A 19,991-nucleotide genomic window follows, 5' to 3' on the forward strand; every position below is an offset into this window, starting at 1 on the left:
GTGTGAGAAGTTTTTTATGATCTAAAAGGACTTCCGACATCCCAAATAAGAAGTCAGAAAAAACTTTGGTTCATTTAGACGGATGCTAGTACACACTGGGCGCTGAGAAACACTGGACACTGGCTGCTGATCTATCATTTGAACAGAAGAGCTACCTTGATCACCATGATTTATGGTTCAAGTGAAGACAAATAAAGTAAAGTTTGTGTTGTTATCATTTGTAATACCAACGAAATGACACAATTTCCGTTACCTGTCACTAGCCCATTAAGCCACCCAGGCTAGATGCGAGTTGACACGCGTAAACGATATTTTTTTTTTAGCGCACGGAAGTGCGTGCTGCCTTCTCTTTAATTTTTGAAGGTACGGGGTCCTTTGCCTGTCGATAGATGGTGTTAAACGTCGAAAAAAAAAGAACAAAGTGCGAGAGGAAAAAATATAGTTTGAGTTCTTGCTCCTGAGCAACACTGGGCATCAAAGGGTTAAGTAGATATTTTTCAAGTGAAAAGAGAGTTTCCGATGTTTTCGAGAGTAGTATGCCCCGTGCTTCTGGGGTGCGCGTATGATAGGCGTTGCCGTGGGGTCCAGGTACAATAAACTCTCGTTATAACTGAACCGTTTTATTTCAAGAAGTTTTTTTTTCATCTTCGCAACAGCAATAGATAAAGAGCTATTCAACAGTTTTAACGATGGACCGCTTATAACAAAGTCCGTATCCCTTCCTGCATAGTGTCGTGCGAGAGTTAAAAGCATCTTTTCACTCACCTCTGAGCTTGAAGTTTTCCACCGTGTTGACGATGATGTGGCCCGCGAGCGTCTCGCCCGCGTAGTACATCTCCTTCTCCAGCCGGATGTCGAACTCTCGGATGTAGTCCATGGCTCACCCTGCACAATCAATCAATCAATCAATCAATCAATCAATCAATCAATCAATCAATCAATCAATCAATCAATCAATCAATCAATCAATCAATCAATCAATCAATCAATAGAACACATCTAGAATTATTTCTAATAATTTTTGTTACTTCTCAGGTACAGCAAAAAATTAACCCAATGTAACTAATTAAAATTTATAATCTCCAAACTTGCTATTTATTGTCGCAAGCATTAAAATGTGGCTACTGGCGTTTCGCATGAGGATTCATGCAAATGAAATCGAAAGCAAATTTGTTGAAAGTTTGAAGGTGGCCGGCGAAGCGGCTGTGGTGGAATGGTTGGCAATGGAATTAGTGAGTAAATCGTTTAATAGAGCCGAGTAAGAATAAATGAAAGACAACAAAACAAAAACAGGATGGAGGGGGCCTCTCCTTAGCGCACAGAAAGGCGCGAGCTGTCGCCGCTGCTTGAGCTTGTGGAATAAAATGTTCTGGAACTTTAGGCCGCGAGCAGGTAGGTGTGCACTCCTTTTGCTCCGGGGAAGGAAAAATCCTTGCCATCTCCACTAAAGTGAAACCTGGGGAGGGGCGAAGCATGCAGTGTATAGGTGTACTCTTGGCGTTATTTACCCATGGAAATGAAACCGTTGGGAGATAGAGGTGTACAGCTTTGCTGTAAAAGTCTCTTGTCTTTGAAGCACAAAAGCTCTCTCGCGCGAGGCGTAAACGAGTGTCCCGGTGTTTTTAAGTACGCGCTGCATTGTAGCGCAAGGCGTAAACGAGTGTCCCGGTGTTTTAGTACCGTGACTACAAGAGACGACAGTTACGACGACGACAGGAGACGCCAGCAGCCCCAGCCGCTAAGGGCTTTCGCTCCTAAAAGGCGTTTGGTGATGAGGGCATTCCGACATAAGGTGGCACGTAATGCAAGGAGTCTACCAAGAAGGGCACATGTAGGTGTATTGGGTAGGGGAGATGTGGTGCTTGAGGGGGTGTTAAATTATGTTTGGCTAGAGGGTCTTCGCCACAGGCGAGCGCTGTGGGACGACTGAGGTGGAGGATAGTGGAGGTGGCTGCGACGGTAGTGCTGGAGAGCTTGAGTGTAGCAAGCAGAAGTCAGTTGGAAGAGGGGGAGGGCGGCCGAGTCATCTACCCTCGACGGGAATACCCAGAAAGTGATGTCGCAGGCAGCGGCGTGAGCCACCTGATTGCCTGGAAGGTAGGCGTGTCCTTGCCTTTCCACGATTCTGATGTGGAGGAGCACTGAAACTGCTCGAAGAAGATTGATTGCAGGGGAGGATATGCGGCTGGTGAGGTAATTGCGGTATGCCTTCTTACAAACTTTAAAGGCGCGTGTATACTCCGACTTTTCCGGGGGAGTGGAGCGCGTTCGCGCGGTCGGCGATGGCACGTCGACTATGCTGCGCCAGCGGCAATTCCTGCCCCTGTACATGCCATCACAGCCGGCGCAGCGTAGCTATGCGTAGCCAGATGGTAGCCAGCGCACACTCTGGCTCGCGCATGCGCAAAAGGTTGTTACTAGTGCGCCGACTGCCGCAAAATTCACGAAACGGTCGAGCCTGCGCTCTAGCCCGGCTGTGGGCCAGCGAGGGACGCGTGCGCACCCAGTACGGGTGGGCTGGTGAGGTGCATGCTGGGATACTGGGTCGACGTGGTCGACGCGCTGGGCGCGCAACAGAGGCGTGCCCAGGAAGAAAAAAAACAGTGAAAAGACGCTACCCAAGAGGAGAGCAGGGCCTGCGTCGTATTGGGCGAAAAAGTATTTATGGGAGTTCTTTGGATAACATTTTGTAAGTCCACTGACTGTCCTTGTGCCTTGTCCTCCTTGTGTATAGCATGTTTTTACTGTTTTTTTTTTCTGAACACAAGACACCAACAGACCCAGACTTCCTCCTTAGAGACACGTCCTATATCGATGTCGTTGCCGCCGTAGTACGCCGAGCTCCGCCGAACACGCCGGCGTTTATATGACGCCGGAGTGTAGAGGGCCCCGCATTCGCCGACGTAGCGTCGTAGTGCTGCGCGCGTGCCTACGCTACGTGGAAGTATAAACGAGCCTTAATGACCGCGACGTAACTGTCCAGCGCTGTGGTGGTTGCCAGCGCTATGGTGGTTTCTTCAGCAGGAGTGGTAGTGGTACAACCAATGGTGGCAGACTTCTGAAGTGATCCATGCTTGCGAAAGACGGCCAGTGCGTGAGCTGGTAGGTCGGTGTTAGCGGCGGCATCTGTGTACCGGGCATTGGCATTGCTGGAGTATTTCTTCTGCAGGAGGCGTACTCAGGCTTGTCTTCTGCCCGCATTACACGTCGGGTGTATCGGCTCTATCATTGGATAGCCGAAATAAAGTAAAATAAGAATACACCAAAACCAGCAGCCAATGGATGCGTATTTATGTTGCTATCACAGTTCGACGTATAGTTCTTTTTTTTCTCTGATCAGAGCAGCTCTGAGCAGCTCCAAGCAGCTCCAAGCAGCCCAATACTGCTCCCGCCATAGACGCTCTATGGGCGAATAAAATATGGAGCTTGGAGCTGTTAAGATCTGTTTTCAGGAGGCAAAAAAAGAACATTTGTTTAATATATCGTCACTAGAATTACATATCCGATTTTACACTTAGGCAACTTGATGACAAGCCCGCGACCTTTCCTCCTAGGCTTATCTGATTCTGTTGATACGAAAAGGTGTTCGCTAAAAACTGCTCTCGACCAGAGAGCCATAAAATATGCATCAAAGAGTGATGCAAGGGCTATGCGCGGGGCCTTACTAAGCTGCTTTTCAAAACGTGCGAACTGTCTACTTTGGTGTAGCTTATTGACGCCAAAACGGCGTGTTGACACAAGGCCAACAGTCGACCATTCTATGAACAAAAAAAAAAAAAAAAAAAACACCGCCAAGGATTCGAATCCACACAGTGAGATGGTTCTGTCGTAGTGAGTTATAAACTGCAGAGTACGGGAGGCAGCACACTGTCACTCCGACTTCACATACGAGCCACTCGTGCTTGCAGGTAAAAATTCCGAATAACACCCGTAAATCCCCTTCCGGTAGGGTTACGCTTTCGGTATCCTTGCATTCCCGGAAGGCTTACAAGCTTTGGCCGAGTTGCGGTCTGCGTGCACCCGAAACACGGAGCCTGCCCTAAGTAATTCTGGCCGTTGTTAATCAGCTAACCACGCAGGCCTGAAAGGGGCTCACTCCGCGATCATTAATCAAGAACGGCTCAGTTCGGAAGCCGGCAGTGCCAACATCGAACGACTTGGGGCGACACTAGGCGGAGGGCGTAACGGGAGCGTCTTAAGATCGATATCACCGGGCACTTGGGCGTAACCGGTGGCGTCTCAGTTCTGTACAGCGTCGGCCGGCAGCTGCGCCACAGTGCTGCTACTAAAGACGATAGTCTTTCTTGGGCTACTTAAACCCAGAAATTTTGGTCTGTCTGTCTGTCTTCTACCCTGTGACTGGATTCAGCCACCCGGCCATAGTGAAACGAAGTCTGCGCAATAGTCTTATATACTTACAGCCAAACCTAAACGTCTGTCAGGTTTATATGTTCGTACGTGTCAATATTGTTGAACAAGAACAAAACATTACGCAAATATAAGACACAAAATTAATACACAAGGGATATTTACAGTGTTCCTTTACATAAAAATTCATAGATGCTTGATTTTTGCGCAATAAAATACTACATTCGCTGCAGAAAAAAATTTACTCTGTCACCTGCTGTCGCCCGGGCCAATATAGCTTCTGGTGGAATTTGGAGAAATCAAGCGGGAACAGTTACGAAAGGTTTCACTAGATAGGTTTCACGTTCTGCTTGGAGCGCAGGTGGACTAGGGCAGCGCGGTTTTAGAAACTTTGAAGTAGGGCGCCTCGATTCAGGTGCGTCTCCACCGTACGGCAGCGCTGGCAACGAGGCATCCGGCCTGGAGCGGTAGAGCCGTAAATTTAAATTGACTTGAGCAAACCTTTAGTGTGCTTACCTTGGGAGGAGCGCGAAGCAAGAGGAACAACATGAGAGGTGAGCGGGAAGGCGAAGAGAGGCATTTAATGGCAAATGTCGACAAAGACTGTCGTCTTTTGTCGACAATTTCTTTACTTTCCGTTTGTCCGTGGAGCACGATTTATGTATTCGTGGGGTTTACCCAAAATCGTGAATATAATAAAAATGAGCTGCATTAGGCTTCGGAATAGTCGTGCAGCAATGAACGATGCATACTGTGTTAACATTGTCTTGGCAACCTGCACGTGAGAAAGAGGCACTTTTTTTCCCTATGTGACTAGAATTAGTTAAACTTTAACCCTTTTTCGGTACATCAATCTATCTTTCTAGCCTCTTGCGGCGATCCATGTCTGAGTCAGCCTCATAAAAAGAGGACGGTATGGAGCGATGAAAGTGTGGCGCAAGTGGAGGGATGTTGCTACGATATCGGGAGAAGGTAGAGAGTGAAGAGAACGAGGAGTTGAGAAGAAGGATGGGTGAAGTGAATGAAGTAAAGATAAACGATAAATGTTTATTTCCGACAATAATAGAGGGAGGGGGGAGGGTTCGGGAAAATAAAAGAAATTTACCAAAAGGGTTCCGAGCAGCAGTTACAGACAACGATTATTGCAGTGCATATATTTTAACAGAAAATCACTGTTGTCGCGCCATTATACGTTCTCTCACGAATAAGTCTTGTGAAACACAAAAAACGTTTTCTCTAGAACATCGTTTCCACTCAATATAAAAGCGTCATTGGCGGAGAGGCGATCTAACAAGGGCGGCAAAGTGCGTCTAGTCATTTGGTGGCAACAGGCTGAACGCGAATACGGTACAGCTAACTCAAGTACAACATGTAAACATAAATATGCCTTAGAAACGCAACCAAGTGCCTGCGCAGACACGACGCATCAACCCGAATGACCACCCCAAGGTCACCGCGCGTTGAGATGCCGCCGTGTGTTGAGTGTTCAAGCGCAATACATGTTTCGTGGTAGAAGTTCTTCCTTACCCGCACGCGATCATTGCTGTAGGAAGAGTGGTAGCTACCTCCGATGATGAAGTAGGGTTAAGGAGGGCTATTACAAATTTAACCCCACCACCAATAAATATATATTTATTCATTCCTCAATAATATGCTATTTGCATTTCCCTAGTTATCCGCAAAGCAATGGGTTCAGCCACAGTTTTGTTTTATTCGCCCCCTCGGCTGGTACCCCCGCGAATACCGCTTCACAAGTTACTTTTATTAATTACGAGAAAAAATCCCCACGAAAGTTCAGTAAACCTTGTTTTAACGAAATTGCTTTGTTCGAAATCCTGTTTTATTCGAAGTGCTTCGTGGTCCTCCCTGGAATGTATAGAGAACACATCACACATGCTTATAACAAAGTACCGCTAATGACGAAGCCTGTTTTTTGCACTGAGGGCTTCATATAACAAGGGGTCACTTTCATTGACTTAAAAATTTGTATTTTCAAAGCAAAGTAATTCGCTACAACGTGATGGTGAGTCCTGATGCGAGTCCTGGTACGATCGAGGAACGAATTACTCAAGCCGTATAATGCACACACATATGCTGGAGCAGTTTACTGATGTGCCCGCCGCGGTGGCTCAGTGGCTAAGGCGTTGCGCTGCTGAGCACGAGGTCGCGGGTTCGATTCCCGGCCGCGGCGGCCGCTTTTCTGATGGAGGCGAAAAGCAAAAACGCGCGTGTGTACGAGATTTCGGCGCGCGCTAAAGATCCCCAGGTGGTCAAAATTAATTCGGAGCCCTGCACTACGGGGCACCTCATGGCCTGCGTTGCGAAGGCGCGTTAAACCCTTCAATCAATAAATAAATCAATCAATCAATCAATAAATCAATCAATCAATCAATCAATCAATCAATCAATCAATCAATCAATCAATCAATCAATCAATCAATCAATCAATCAATCAATCAATCAATCAATCAATCAATCAGTTTACTGATGTATATCAAGGAACTTTGGATTTGTTCATTGCAGCTTTCCAACCAAGCAAAAGAACTCAGAAACAGTTGTAATAAAAGTTTTCACTCTTTCTTCCGCGTCTAGAAGCACTGCGAAAAGCTATAGTTACCGCCAGCACGGAGCGGCTCTGCGTGACTTGCTCGTCGCAGCATAATTATCCGTCATCCGTTCGTGCTTTGCTCATGCGGCTTCCTTTTTAAAGTGGATACCGTATGCGTTCATTGGTGCAACTAAAGGAAAGCCGGCCAATAGCCGCTAAAGCGCTGTAATGACGTATTTCTAGCGGTCGGGGAACGCCAAGATCGCGAAAGAGCGAAAACTCCTTTGTGCAATTTTCTAAGTTATCTGATGGGCATAGGGCAGTAATTATTGGCCGCGATACTTTGTGACCACTTATTTTAGGTACTAGATGTGTTGGTTGACTACGTTACGAATAAATTTAAGAGTTCAAAAAAGTTTAGAAAAGTATTTTAGGGCGCCTTTAACTAATTGGGTGTTTTAAATAAGGAAATAATGCTTCAAAAATCTCTTAAAAAGAGGCCGATAGCTGCGTTGTCGTAGTTGACGACATTTCGTGCCGTAGCTCTGAGCAATGACATGTTTTGAAGCAATAGCGTTGCAACAACGGCGGTTGTATTTCTCAGAAGAAAAGTTTGAGATGAAGAATGCGCTTGGTGCGTGCAATATTAAGGTGCGCGACGGAAGTATCTTTGCAATAACTTGCGAAATGCGGCCGCATTATTGATGTGGTGGTGACAGGAAACATTTACCAAAAAACGAGGAAGAAACTGCATTCTGGAGGAAGTTTTGTAACGTAGCTGAACACGGTTGCTCCGGCGGAAGCGTTCCGTAAGATGTTATGAAACAGTGCTTCAGTAGAGCTCAATATTGTTGCCACATCAGTGAATCTTAGACGAGGTATGGAAGGGCAGGGTGACGTAACAACTGATTTATTGCATTGATATGACAGTGATTTTGTGAAATAACGAAGTCATTGACGGACATTTATTTTTCTCGAATTCTCAACACCCTTGTATTGCCTCGTCCAACTCAAGTTTACTTCTCCTCCTAAACGCGGTGTAGAACAGCAAGAAGTTTTCATTATAAATTTGTGAGCATATTAAGCTTAATTTAAAAAAAAAATAAAGTGGGGACCGTCAGATCTCCATGGTGAGAATCAGTCAAAGAAATTTCTATTGGCTTACTTGTTGCCGGAACGCTCCAATCAAATTTCTCCATTTTCTGCGAACTGGGTTGTGTGACGGCCCGACGTAAGCCCTCGCGTTGCTCTTTGGGGCCCGACGTCGTTAATTAGGCGGTGCCCGAATCTAGACGTACAATGAATTCGAAGTTGATTGACCCGTCGTTAAGGTTACCTAACGTTAGGATTGCGTGTAGGCCTAGCAACATACGCAAGCAGGTGGGCGTATTGCTCAAATCTGGTCGCCTAAACCAATCCAAGTTCGCCTATTTTCACGCCGTACTAGAAGAACCAAACACGCAATAAATACCTTGGTACTTTAAAGCCGCCAATAAAAGAAACGAAAATATTCTTCTATTTCAAAAGAATTCATACAATTGGCCTAAGAAAACGTGTTGCAGCCAAAAAAAATGGTCTTAACGAAAAAAAAATAGTGCCACCGGGCTCGAACTGAGGCCGAACTGATGACGTTACCACCACGTCACTGGGTCCGAGCAGTGAAGCTTCTTTAGCAGTTGCCAACGAGAACAGCGCGAGGGTTTCAAGCGAACAAGTAGGTGGCGCAAGGGGGGGGAGGGGGGGGGGGGAGAGGGGGGGCGTTTAAGACATCGGACGCCCCGATTCAAAAGGGGAGTCACTAATCATCGTCATCATCATCGTCATTAGGCGGCCAGTTTTGTCGAACACGCCGCAGGCGATGACAGCAGTCGTATGAAGCTCAAGGCCGATCCAGCAATGCCCATTTAGATGCTGCGCGAACGTACTTACCTCCAATATCTACTTATAAGCATTGGCCAATGGCGATATCAACTGCGGTGAGAGCTTTACGGCCAACTGACCACACTCCGCGCTGATAGAAACCGAAGCATACCCACCCATATACTATCTGCTTTCACAGCTCACCTAGCAGAGATGCGCACAGTGTATTGCATCCCATGAAAAATGTCAGGTGAACCTACACACATTTCTCTTCATACTGGGGAATTATATGATAGCCTAGATAACACAAAAAGGATTTGCAGGGAAAAATGATCAATTACCCATTGGTTGTCCTGGTGGTGGTCTGTAGCGGCCGCGCATTGACCACGACACATGCACATTGTGTCGTTAGTCCGTGCGTAAACGATAACGGAAGGTTCTGGAACCGTTTCTGGGTGTACTGAGATGACGTTAAAATGTTCAGCAATATAATGAATCGCCGGAAAGGCCCCGTCTGGTCGAGCAGGAGTTAAGTAATTGCTGTGAAGGCCTAGATTTCTGGATTTGGGGTGCAGGTCCGTCTTATACCCCAAGCTGACGGATGGATCAGTTGGTATGCGCCAGTGTACAAAATGCTTACAAGCTGCAAAGTAAAGTGAAACACGAGTCGACACGTGGAAATCAGCGGGGCCTCCGAGCTTAGGGTAAACAGCTCGTCAAAAAAATGACACTGATTTACCGACCGATCAACAAATAGGTCATCGGTAGCAGTGCCAATCAATCAATCAATCAATCAATCAATCAATCAATCAATCAATCAATCAATCAATCAATCAATCAATCAATCAATCAATCAATCAATCAATCAAATCAATAAAAACTTCAGATGACGCCCTAACATAGCTGCAAAAAATTTCTTCAAAAAACCTCCGAAAAAACCTAAGCTATGGCAATTCGTAAGGCTGACTGCAGTGCACTGGCTTCAATGTCCAGGTGATGATAAGTGCTCCACACTGTGTCGTCATCGCCGTAAACGATAAATTCAGCACCCGATAAATTTTGAAGGCGCCATGCTACTGGAAAAAAAGCCATGTTGAACTAGCTTGGAGCCAATACCGATCACCGCGGCACTCCACGCACAGGAACAAAAGACCCAACAGCTTCTCTGTGAAGGCATAACAAATCATCAACACAGCGGCGCGATGACATGTCGGCGGGTTCACATGTGTATTTTAGAGATCATTTTCTGTTCGGCCCTGAATATGAGCTGTCAGCATAATGTGCCAAACCTTACAAAACAGTTGTTTTGATGGATATTGATAAAAAAATGGTAACATGCAGGTGTGTCTAACCAACAAAAATATTGCGCTTGTGTTGTTAGATTGTCTGTTTTATGCACTAGAGAGATGATGACCGCACCAAGTTTTATGAAATGGTGATGAGATAACGTGATAACGTGATAATGATAATAAAATGTGTATTATAGAAGTAGCAGGCTGCCGTCAGTTCCCTATGCCTTCACATTTCCAAACGTTTGAATTCCAAAAAAAAAAAAAAGTCATTGATAGGAGCTTTCCTTCTAGGGAGCACTGTTAAGTTTGCAATGTAAGCCGTTTTTTAGTTCCTTCAGGATTGCACGCAAGTCTTAACCTCGCTTTTTCTCCCCAAATCTTTTTACACCTTTTCTTTGATACTGCTGTCTGACTATTGGGTGTACTGTATATGGCACTTAAGTAATATAACTCTTTAGGAGTAAATTTTTTTCTTTCTATTATTGATAAAACAAACGCACCAAACATGTCTGCGCATGGTTTAAAAAACAACATGCAGCGACTGTGATGCCGATTAAGATTGGGGACAATCCCGTCACTCATGACAACCGGTATTATCTTTTGGAAGAGATAGCCTGTGCGCCTCTACCAGCTCGCATTTCAGCAATCACCGTTGTATCGCAAGCACACTCGCTAAAACCGCGTCCTGGAGCCTGCGCCCGTCGGTGCCATATCAGCGCACAGCTCTCCAACCTCTTCCAAACTCGTATGCCTGGCTCCCAGCCCGTTTCTTACGCACACCGAGCAGTCAACCGCGAATGAAACTGGCTACGACCCGCGGAGGGCGCGCCCAACCATTGAACCGAGGGAAACCGGGTTTTCCATCGCTACCGCCTCGACGGTCCGTGGCAATGGCGTCGACACTAGCAGCAACGGAGCAGCGCAAACGTTTGCCGCTTTTTTCGCGGGTTCTTTCGGCGTCGACGAAGCGTTGATTCCTTCTTCCCTGCGCTTCTTTTTTCTTTCCCACGCTTGTGTAGCCATGCTAGCTCGGGCCTCTTCTTCCCTGATCAACTTAGTGGCGGCAGCGTAGGGCGACGAAATTACGCGTACGTTCACGCGCTCTAGTGCCCCGGGTGGTAGAAAGAACGGATGCATAAACAAGGTTCCCGCGCCACAGCGCCGCAATAACAGGCGAAGAAAGGGCGAGGTTATTTTCCCTCTACGAGCGGAGAGCTACAATTTCCGGCACGATGCCTTGCTTGGGCGCTGTGAAGCTCGCAGACGAAAAGGCTGTTGGAGCGAGCATTTGCCCGCCGCCCTCCCCTTTGTTGCTTGCTACGCCCTAATCGCCATTGTAATAGCTTGGGACGCCGTTGTTTGGGGGGAACTTCAAGTCTGGGTAGTTTGGAGGCTAGGATTGTTTTCGCCGCACTCCAAACGTCTGCGCGCGAGTCGGCGAGCTCGTGACGACTGTTTCGGAGCCGTAAAGGTCCCGCGGGGAGGTCAGGGGGGAAGTCTTTTCGGCCGTGGTTGGTTTTTATGGAGATGGTTTCAGATGCGTTCTTACTGTGGGTGACATTTTTTAGCCCTGATTGAGCTTTCCCTTACTTTAGTGTATCGTATGGTTTCACCGCATGGTGGGTGTGCTTGCGGCAGAGCACCCTTTACAGGAAGAGCTGGTCCGAACTCGAGATGTGCAAACTAGCTCTCTCCAAAGTCGAGCTACTTTCGTATGCAATAGCTTTCTGAAGATACGGTTGCGCCCTTTAATTCACACACACAAAAACGCACCCTTAAGTTTAACATGATTTTACATTGCTTCGGAGAAAAGTTAGTCGTTGACTTTTTAAAGCGAAGCTGTTACGGACGCCCTCCCCCGTTTTTTGCGTCCGTGGGACGAGAAAAGCCCCTCGTGCTCCCAACTCCCGGGCAGTTGATTTGTGCACGTGGCGTAGCTGACTGCGCATGTTCTGCTCTCGCAATATGTGCCCACCTTTTCCCTTTCCCCTCCTGTTCGCCTCCTGCGCTTTATGTTTGATATAAGATGGTGTAAATATCTTGGTTTTCCAGCAATTCAATTCTGTTTTAAATTAAGCCCACTTCAAGAGGATCGGTGTAAGCTTTGTCTTTGTAAGCCGGCTTTTCCACTTTATGTGCTTCACAGTGAAGCCTACTCATAAAGAAAAAAAAAATAGCGACGGCAATCGGGCCACGGACGCCAAGCGTAAGTGCGATGCACGTCGGGACCCCGAATACTGCGAGGCGGGAAATGCAAGACGTTGGCGTGGCTAGGATCCTGCTGAATGCTTCTCCGGCGCGACGGCGCGGTTTAAGCGGGAATTCGGCCAACCGATTCCGCGACGCTTGTGAGGTGTGCGATCGTTTGTGGTTCGCTGGGGACATCAGTCTCGTTACCACGGTAACCAACAAACTGCAGCGCTGTTCTTTGACCATCACAGAGTAGGATGGCGCCGATATTTCTTTTATTTTACAAAGCAGTGGATATGAGCTCCGTCACCTCTGAAGCAGCCGTAAACTTCCAACATTTGAGAAGCAATTGCTGATATTAGTACCTATATAATACCTACATAATATCTATATATTACATATATGGTAATATTACAAATAATCACGACAATCGCGTATTTTTCAGCTCCACAAAAGTTTTGTCATTGCATAAAAAAACTGACGGAAACAAACCTGTTTCCATGTAGATTTTACCCCACTGCGTACACCCCACTTCCACCTACCGACATTCAGTACCGCTTGGTCAGCTGTCTGGTCCTCCGTCCCCATCGCGTGTACATGCTCCTTATATACTGGTACTTAAACACTCTCACTGCTCATTTCTCGTCCTCCATGTCATGAAGTCACTCCTCAAACTTTATCTTGCTTTGCCCTTCCCTTGCATCGATGGACGACCGGCCCATATCCCCCTGTACCGCTTCGTTCGTAGTTTTGCTGTGGGCCCCTAGGGTCAGTCTGCCTACCACCCTGTGATCTACCTCCAGGCCCGCTTGGGTCGCTCGTGTAATGCAGAAAACGGAATTTTCGAAAGTCCATCCTTGTACCATGACCCCTTTCCAGACTCCTCTTATCACCTCGTATTTGTTATAGCCACAGAGTGCCCCATGCTTCATTATAGCCGCGTTCCGCCTTGCTTCCGTCTTAAGGTGAGCCTCATGCGCATGCGTGTAATCTTCGCTGCCGTTAAGCCATACTCCTAAATATTTATACTATTTTTACTATTTTTATCCATGGTAATTATACGTGTTGCGCTGATACTGTTTTGTGCTCCATGCCGTTGTTAAAGATCATGATCTCGGATTTTTCTCTGCTAAAGGATAGCCCTAAGTGCGCCGCTTCTTCACCGCATATATCGACCAAGCCCTGAATCCGGTCATCCGCCATCAAGAGTATGTCGTCTGCAAACATTAATCCTGGAATTCGCAGTTCCACCCCATGTCCGTTTTAATGTATGATTTTAAATGCGTCCTTTCTAAACCCTCCATGTAGATCATGAACAGCAGCGGCGAAAGAAGACATCCTTGTTTCAAACCCGTGTAGGTCATCACTCCCTCGTCCTCCTGGATATTCTATAGCCGCTCCCTTCGCTTCAGGCAGCAGAAAGCGCCACCGGAAAATGACGTCAGCGGGTCACGTGTATCACGCTTCCTTCTCAGCCGGTTACGCAGGTGTCAAGCCCAGGTGCTATCGTAGATGCCAGGCTGGAAAAAGATGGTCACTTCTGAATCAATTGCAATAACCAGAATCAGTTGGACTCACTACAAGGTTAGCTTTATCTGTAAGAAATTTTACCCCGTACAAAAAATTCACTGCTTAAAACCTTAAATATTCTCTGAGCATTAGCTGCCTAATAAAAAAAAAATATTCCGGAAAAATATGGGGTTTGGCAGACCGGAGGTACACCTGGGCTTGGAGGGGTACCGTAGTGGAGGGCTTCGGATTAATTTTGACCACATGGGGATTTAAAGTGTGCTGAAATCTCGACACACCTGCGTTTTCGCTTTTCGCCTCCTTCTGAAAAGCAGCCCCCCCCCTTTCGGCCTGGACCAAACCCCTACCTCGGGCTGAGCGTAAAAAAAAAAATCTGAGATTTGAGATAGACCTTAACATTGAATGGTCTGTTCATAAGTACCGGCACGTACTTGTTTAGCGCATTCAAAGTAGCAACTTATAGTGATATTTTTTACAAAGGGATGAAGGTCCAGCTGTGCCTTTATTTTTGGTGGCGTCTTGGGCAACAACCCTATGTTGTAACACTGGTTTAGCCTTATGTTCGAAAGTATGCGAAAAGAGTGACTTTTACTTGCTTGCCTGGTCTCATCTTACGTGTTAGTTGTTTAGGAATGAAAAAAACAACGAAAATTTGTAATTGTTCTCGTTTTCCTGTTAAGACATGGTAGCTAAATGTTAAATGACGTAGAAACTGCTACACGGAAGGGAATAGCGAATGAGCATTCGATTTCCGCTGTACTCCGTGAAGCTCTGTGTAATTGAACGGAAAACAAACGGCCAGAGTACACAGAAACTGAAGTGAGCAAACCTGAAAAAAGAGTGGGAAGAAAAACTTGCTCAAAGCAGATCTCGATTAAACTTTCAGTCCGCTTTCGGTAATTGTATATAAACGGCGAGGGCAGCACCGTGAACTTTAGGCAAACTTCGTGGCAAAAAGGCTCGTCCTGTACCTTGCGGAAAGACAGCTGTTGGTTGAGTTCACTAATTAAGTTAAGCATTTGGTTCACTTTTTATAGTGGCAGCCATAAATATAAAAAGATCGCGTGCATCGCGTGCGTACCCTTTAAAGAAGCCACGAAGAAAGAAATATGAGTTTGCTTCATTAAAAAAAAAAGAAAAGAAAATTCCGGGCCACTTCCACTAACGCGAAACCTGGGGCGGGACCAAGCATGCAGTGTACAAGCGTATTTTTGGCGCTTAAACGTCTTTGATTGTAGGGTTTAACGCGCCGACGCAACGCAGGCGATGAGGCGCGCCGTAGTGGAGGGCTCCGGATTAATTTTGACCACCTGGGGATCTTTAACGTGCACCGAAATCTCGTACACACGGGCGTTTTTGCTTTTCGCCTCCATCAGAAAAGCGGCCGCCGCGGCCGGGAATCGAACCCGCGACCCTGTACCCAGAAGCGCAACGCCTTAGCCACTGAGCCACCGCGGCGGGTCGCTTAAACGTCTTTGCCAACGGAGATGAAACCGTTGGGGGGCAGAGGTATACAGCTTTGCTGTAAAAGTCTCGTGTTTCGAAGCACGAAGCGTTCTAGCGCGAGGCGTAAATGAGTGCCCCGTGTTTTATCACCTCCACTACACGAGACAGCGGTTAGGACGACGACGACATGAGACGCCGACTTCCCGAGACTCTACGCGCTTCTCCCCTAAAACCCGTTTTGTCCTGATAGCATTGAAGCCAATTTTATTGCAAACTTCAAACAAACCATAGAGAGATTAGGAGAAAATAGACGCAGCATTAGCGACTCTACAAACCACTTTCCGGCAATTTCTCTATGACGTCACAGAATCTTGTTCGTGCGATTGGTGTCCGCCGGCCTAAGCCACTAACAAGAAACACGATTGAGCGTTTGTAGGGGGGCCTCTAGTTTCGTTTGGTCGTATTACTGGAAATCTAACGTGCGGTTACCGCGCTGATAGGTATGGTTTAGTGCTGGCCTTTATTACGTCACTCGTACCCATAACGCGTCCATATAGCGCGAAATTTAGTTTGTTATTTTTGTTGAGTTTTCCCAGTTCAAAAAAGCAGAACGAAAATTAGCAGTGGCTTAGCTCGGCTATGCCAGGATGTACGTAGCGTGAGCTGAGGTTCAGCTGGTTATTCTTATCTTTCCTGGTTGTCTAGAATTAGCTTGATTATCATGCTGACTGCTGCTTCATTGACACACTCACGGTATATGCATTATGTGACACATGTGTATTTATCAAGCGGCTCCGGCGCAGCGTCACCAATCGCCCCAGAGCTAAGCTGGTTTCACAAGCACACGCCGGTGTTGCTGCGACGCACGAGCCATCGGTTCCACACCCGGCCACCCGTCGCATGATCATCAAGTGGACCGGGCCGCCACGTGCGGAACAGAGGTCGGCGAAGACGCTGGGTGCGTGGGGTGTGTGAGAGACGCCGGGCAGCGAGCAACGTTCTGTGCGCCGTGTGACGTTACTGCTCCTCGCGCATGCGCAGCAAGGCTCTCCAGGAGCCACGCGAAACTGCTCACATCGGTCAGTGTAGCTCACGGTACAACATCGGTTCGTGGCTCGGATACAGCTGGGTGAGTTGCTCAAAAGTAGTTCTTTCAAACCAAAGTTGTACTTTGTCTTTATGGGCCTTTTAGGAGAGCACGCACTGAAAAGCGGGATCACTTGCCGTAATGCGGCTTGCAGCCAGCCCTCTTGCTGCCTTCTCGCCATTTGATCAGAAAGCCAGCTTGCGGCATGCCCGTATGCCAGCGTGCCGGTAATTTAAGTAGAGGTTGCCGTGATTTCCTGCCATTTCTTGGTAACTAGCAATATATGCACACCTGCCCGATACTTTGGGGCAACACACTGCGTTGGCCAATGTGTTGTCGCGTGCGGTTACTTGGTGTATTCACCGTTTAATATGACCTATGAAGAGTGACACTCGCCTTGCTTCTTCAGTACCCGTGATTAGTTCTTTTGTTGGTTGCTGCTTTGCCGAAAATTGTCCCGTCTCAGTACCTCCCCAGCATACGCTGAACTTTGTGATTTCTTCCGATTAGTGTTGCAAGCCCTTCGCCACGCTTACGGACTATGCGGACACATTTGTTAAAAAACACTAACCCTCGTATTTACGGTGACCACCGTTTCAAAAGAACCTTTCGAATGCTCAAAACTTTCTTGGCAGCTTGGAAAAATATCCTCGTGACTTGCGGAAGTTTACCGAATATGTCACTGCAAAATGTGGCGTGAATTCTCGCGGAAGCTTGTTTTAAACGCGAGGCGGGCCATTTGAGATGCCCGCACAGGCCGACAAAGTCTATGCATTGCCGCAGCAGAAGGAACAAACCCATTTATTTCAGCATTGACACGCCGTTTTGCTTGGTTAATATATTTGCTCTGATAATGGTGACTTGACATGCTTAGGTCTTCTGCTTGCAAGTGAACGCAATTTATTCGAGGAGCGCCACAGTGACGACACATGTTCATCATCTGCCATGGTAGTCACGTAGATATCAGTGCTCTCCAGGTTGTGGTAGTGATGCAGCTGCTGATTAGCGTACGCTTCGGCGTCGGTAATGGATTTGGAAGCGGCTTCTGCGGATCCAGTGAAACGTATTTACTGAATACGCGGGGACCCCGTGATGGCGGACTTTGCTAGGACATTTTTGTTGTGCCACGTGATTCTCAGGTTGAAACGCATGATTAGCAGGAGAATGTCAAGTTGGTCTTATTGGCATGGAAATACCAGAGATGTAACCACGCCAAGACCTGCGAAGGCACAAGAAATGCAGGCAGACAATTGATTTTACCCGGTCCTTGTAGAGATGCATGGCCACTCGAAAGGCTGGGGCAGAGCAATAAATCAACATTAGTGCCCTGAAGCGGTTAATTTTGCTGGATGAGAGAGCTTCATAATGCCACGGAATAAATGGGATGCGGATGCAAAGCAATGCAAACAGACACGACGTACACTCATGGTCTAATAAAACGCGATCACGAAAACATGAGCCAGAAAAAACAATTTGCGCCATTTCTTTCCATGCCCGTCAAATCGACACGCGGCTTAACCACAGTAACCAAGTTGGGAAATTCGGCTTCCCCAAAAAATTAAAGCCGTTCGACTCAACGCGAAAGCTGTCGGAAGTGCAGAGCAGTGATTCGTTATAATGGGCTGTAGCACTGTTATCCGCTCACTGCTACCACCCTTCACGCTCTTCGCTGCCCTATCTTACTCCTCTCTTGATAAACGGAACGGAGGTTTGCCCAATGAAATTTGAATTTCCCGCCTTCGCAGTGCTCGTGCGCCCCCTGCCTGAAACAGCACCAGCGAGAGTTCTGTTCTTTCTGTGTTTGCTTTGCATCCCGCACGTGCCGGCGCCGCCGGCGCCTTACTGCGCAGTTTGGACGGGCCATTTGTTTTCATGCACTGCCATTTTTCCCCGCTTACTATCGTAAAGAAAAACACAACGAGTGTCCCTAACTAAATGAACTGGGGCGCTGGCGGTTATTTACGTATGTACCTCATTACGTATGTACCTCATTACTACTATTGACTAATTAGGAGGAGCTTGAGCGGAGCGATTGCCGGCACATCCAGCAAGGCTGACCCCGCCTGATCCCACACAACCACCACCACCACCACCCCAACTTTGAATCACGACACGTTCTAGTGCGAGGCGTAAGCGAGTGTCCTGGTGTTTTAGTACCGCGACTACATGAGACGCCGATTACGACGACGACGATGACAGGATACGCAAACAGCCCCAGCCCCTATGAGGCTACGCCACTAAAAAGAGTCGTACCGTGGATTAAGCGGAGTATAGGAGGAGTACCTCTTTTTAAGTTTCGATATCATCTCTTCCAAATGGGGCACACCATTCAAGCAGAAAAGACTTGTGGTCATGAAACCGCATGGTCGGCCATAGAAAAGCCATTGCGCGCGAAAAGAAAAGAAAGTAAACACGCATGCGCGCAAGGAACCGAATATTTCACATTGTCCAGCGAAAATAGGCACAGAGATTATTAAGTAGTACTCCACGCAGTGAATGTTGCTCGATTTCACAGATTTTAGTAACCATTCTAACCTTGATACATCATCTTTTTAAAACAAAATAGTTACGTCAAGCTGCACAATTACTCCGTGCGTTACAACTAACACAATTTTTGCTTTTGTTTTTAAGCGCGGACGCTATAAAAGGACGCACACACAAGGCGGAGCGATCGGCTCTAAGAAAGCGCCCCACAAAAAGGAACCACCAAATTTACAATGTGTGCGCCTTTTCGTCTCTCTTCCTTTATACTTTATGGTGTCCACCACTCTAGTCCCCCCCCCCCCCCCCCCCTCCGAAACGCAACTTTCTGTCAGACTGCGGTTCTAGCTGAAAGTCCAGTGTAGTTTAGGCCTAACGTCTACATGTTTTCTTTAACCACACAACTAGAGCAACAGCGCTATGACCGAACCCATCAGATAGTACGAGCGTAAAGTATGGGCCGTCGTTGTGGTATGGAAAGGAGCGACTCGTATATTCTCTCAGCACGCGTTTTTGTAGATTTCTTATGTTCGGCCATTTTAGAACGCACGCTCCGTTCAAGAGTTTTTTCAAGTGCAGCCTGCGTCTTGTGCAGGCTGGATGTTCGGCGACCGCCGCCAGCTGCGGGTCGTAATCAATTTGGGCTGACGCGGTAAGCGCTTCTCCGTCGGAGCTCGATTTGTCAACACTGACGGTTGCGCCGAGCAAACACGTCGTCAGGCGTCCCTCCAAATTGAATTCGTTTTAATCAGCGTCAAAAACTGTCCAGCGTCCCGTCTCTTTTTTTCGTTTCCTCTCGCGGTAACGGTCTCCGGAGCGTCGTTAACGCTTTGTTTCTGCTTGGTGTTTTCACGATGGCAGACGACAAGACTTAATCCAGGCAAAAACGTTTTCCAGGCGGTTATTAAAAGAAACGCGCATTAAAAACACATTAGCGGGACACGCGAGTGAGACCATTAAAAGTCAAGCGAGGCTCCAGAGGAAAACAAACTGGCAACGTGGATTATTTCGTCGGGAAAAACAACTGGGCAACGACACAAATAAGATCAGAAGAGAAAAACGTAGCAGACGATGACGTTAGAAGACGACAGGGTTACCAGACAGCTAGCACATCGCGCGTTTGTAGCCTTTTTGGAAATAAGCAGGCGATGGGACACAGAAGACATTTCAAGAAGGCGCGAAGTGTTGT

The 19,991-nt window shown here is 47.2% G+C and overlaps 1 protein-coding gene across 3 annotated transcripts in view; it reads right to left on the reverse strand.

Annotated features, from left to right (window-relative positions):
* Nucleotides 1–19,991, reverse strand: part of LOC144162851 (arrestin domain-containing protein 2-like) — a 313,049-nt gene that overhangs the window by 73,428 nt on the left and 219,630 nt on the right. For all 3 annotated transcript variants that reach the window (XM_077693556.1, XM_077693555.1, XM_077693554.1), the window contains one exon: nucleotides 766–885. In XM_077693556.1, the coding sequence (XP_077549682.1) occupies nucleotides 766–877 (112 nt within the window). In that variant the 5' untranslated portion in view covers nucleotides 878–885. The remainder of the gene's footprint in view (nucleotides 1–765; nucleotides 886–19,991) is intronic.

This window comes from Haemaphysalis longicornis, unplaced genomic scaffold, assembly GCF_048455015.1.
Source record: "Haemaphysalis longicornis isolate Haplotype H1 unplaced genomic scaffold, Haemaphysalis longicornis Haplotype H1 scaffold_12, whole genome shotgun sequence".
Taxonomy (NCBI): domain Eukaryota; kingdom Metazoa; phylum Arthropoda; class Arachnida; order Ixodida; family Ixodidae; genus Haemaphysalis; species Haemaphysalis longicornis.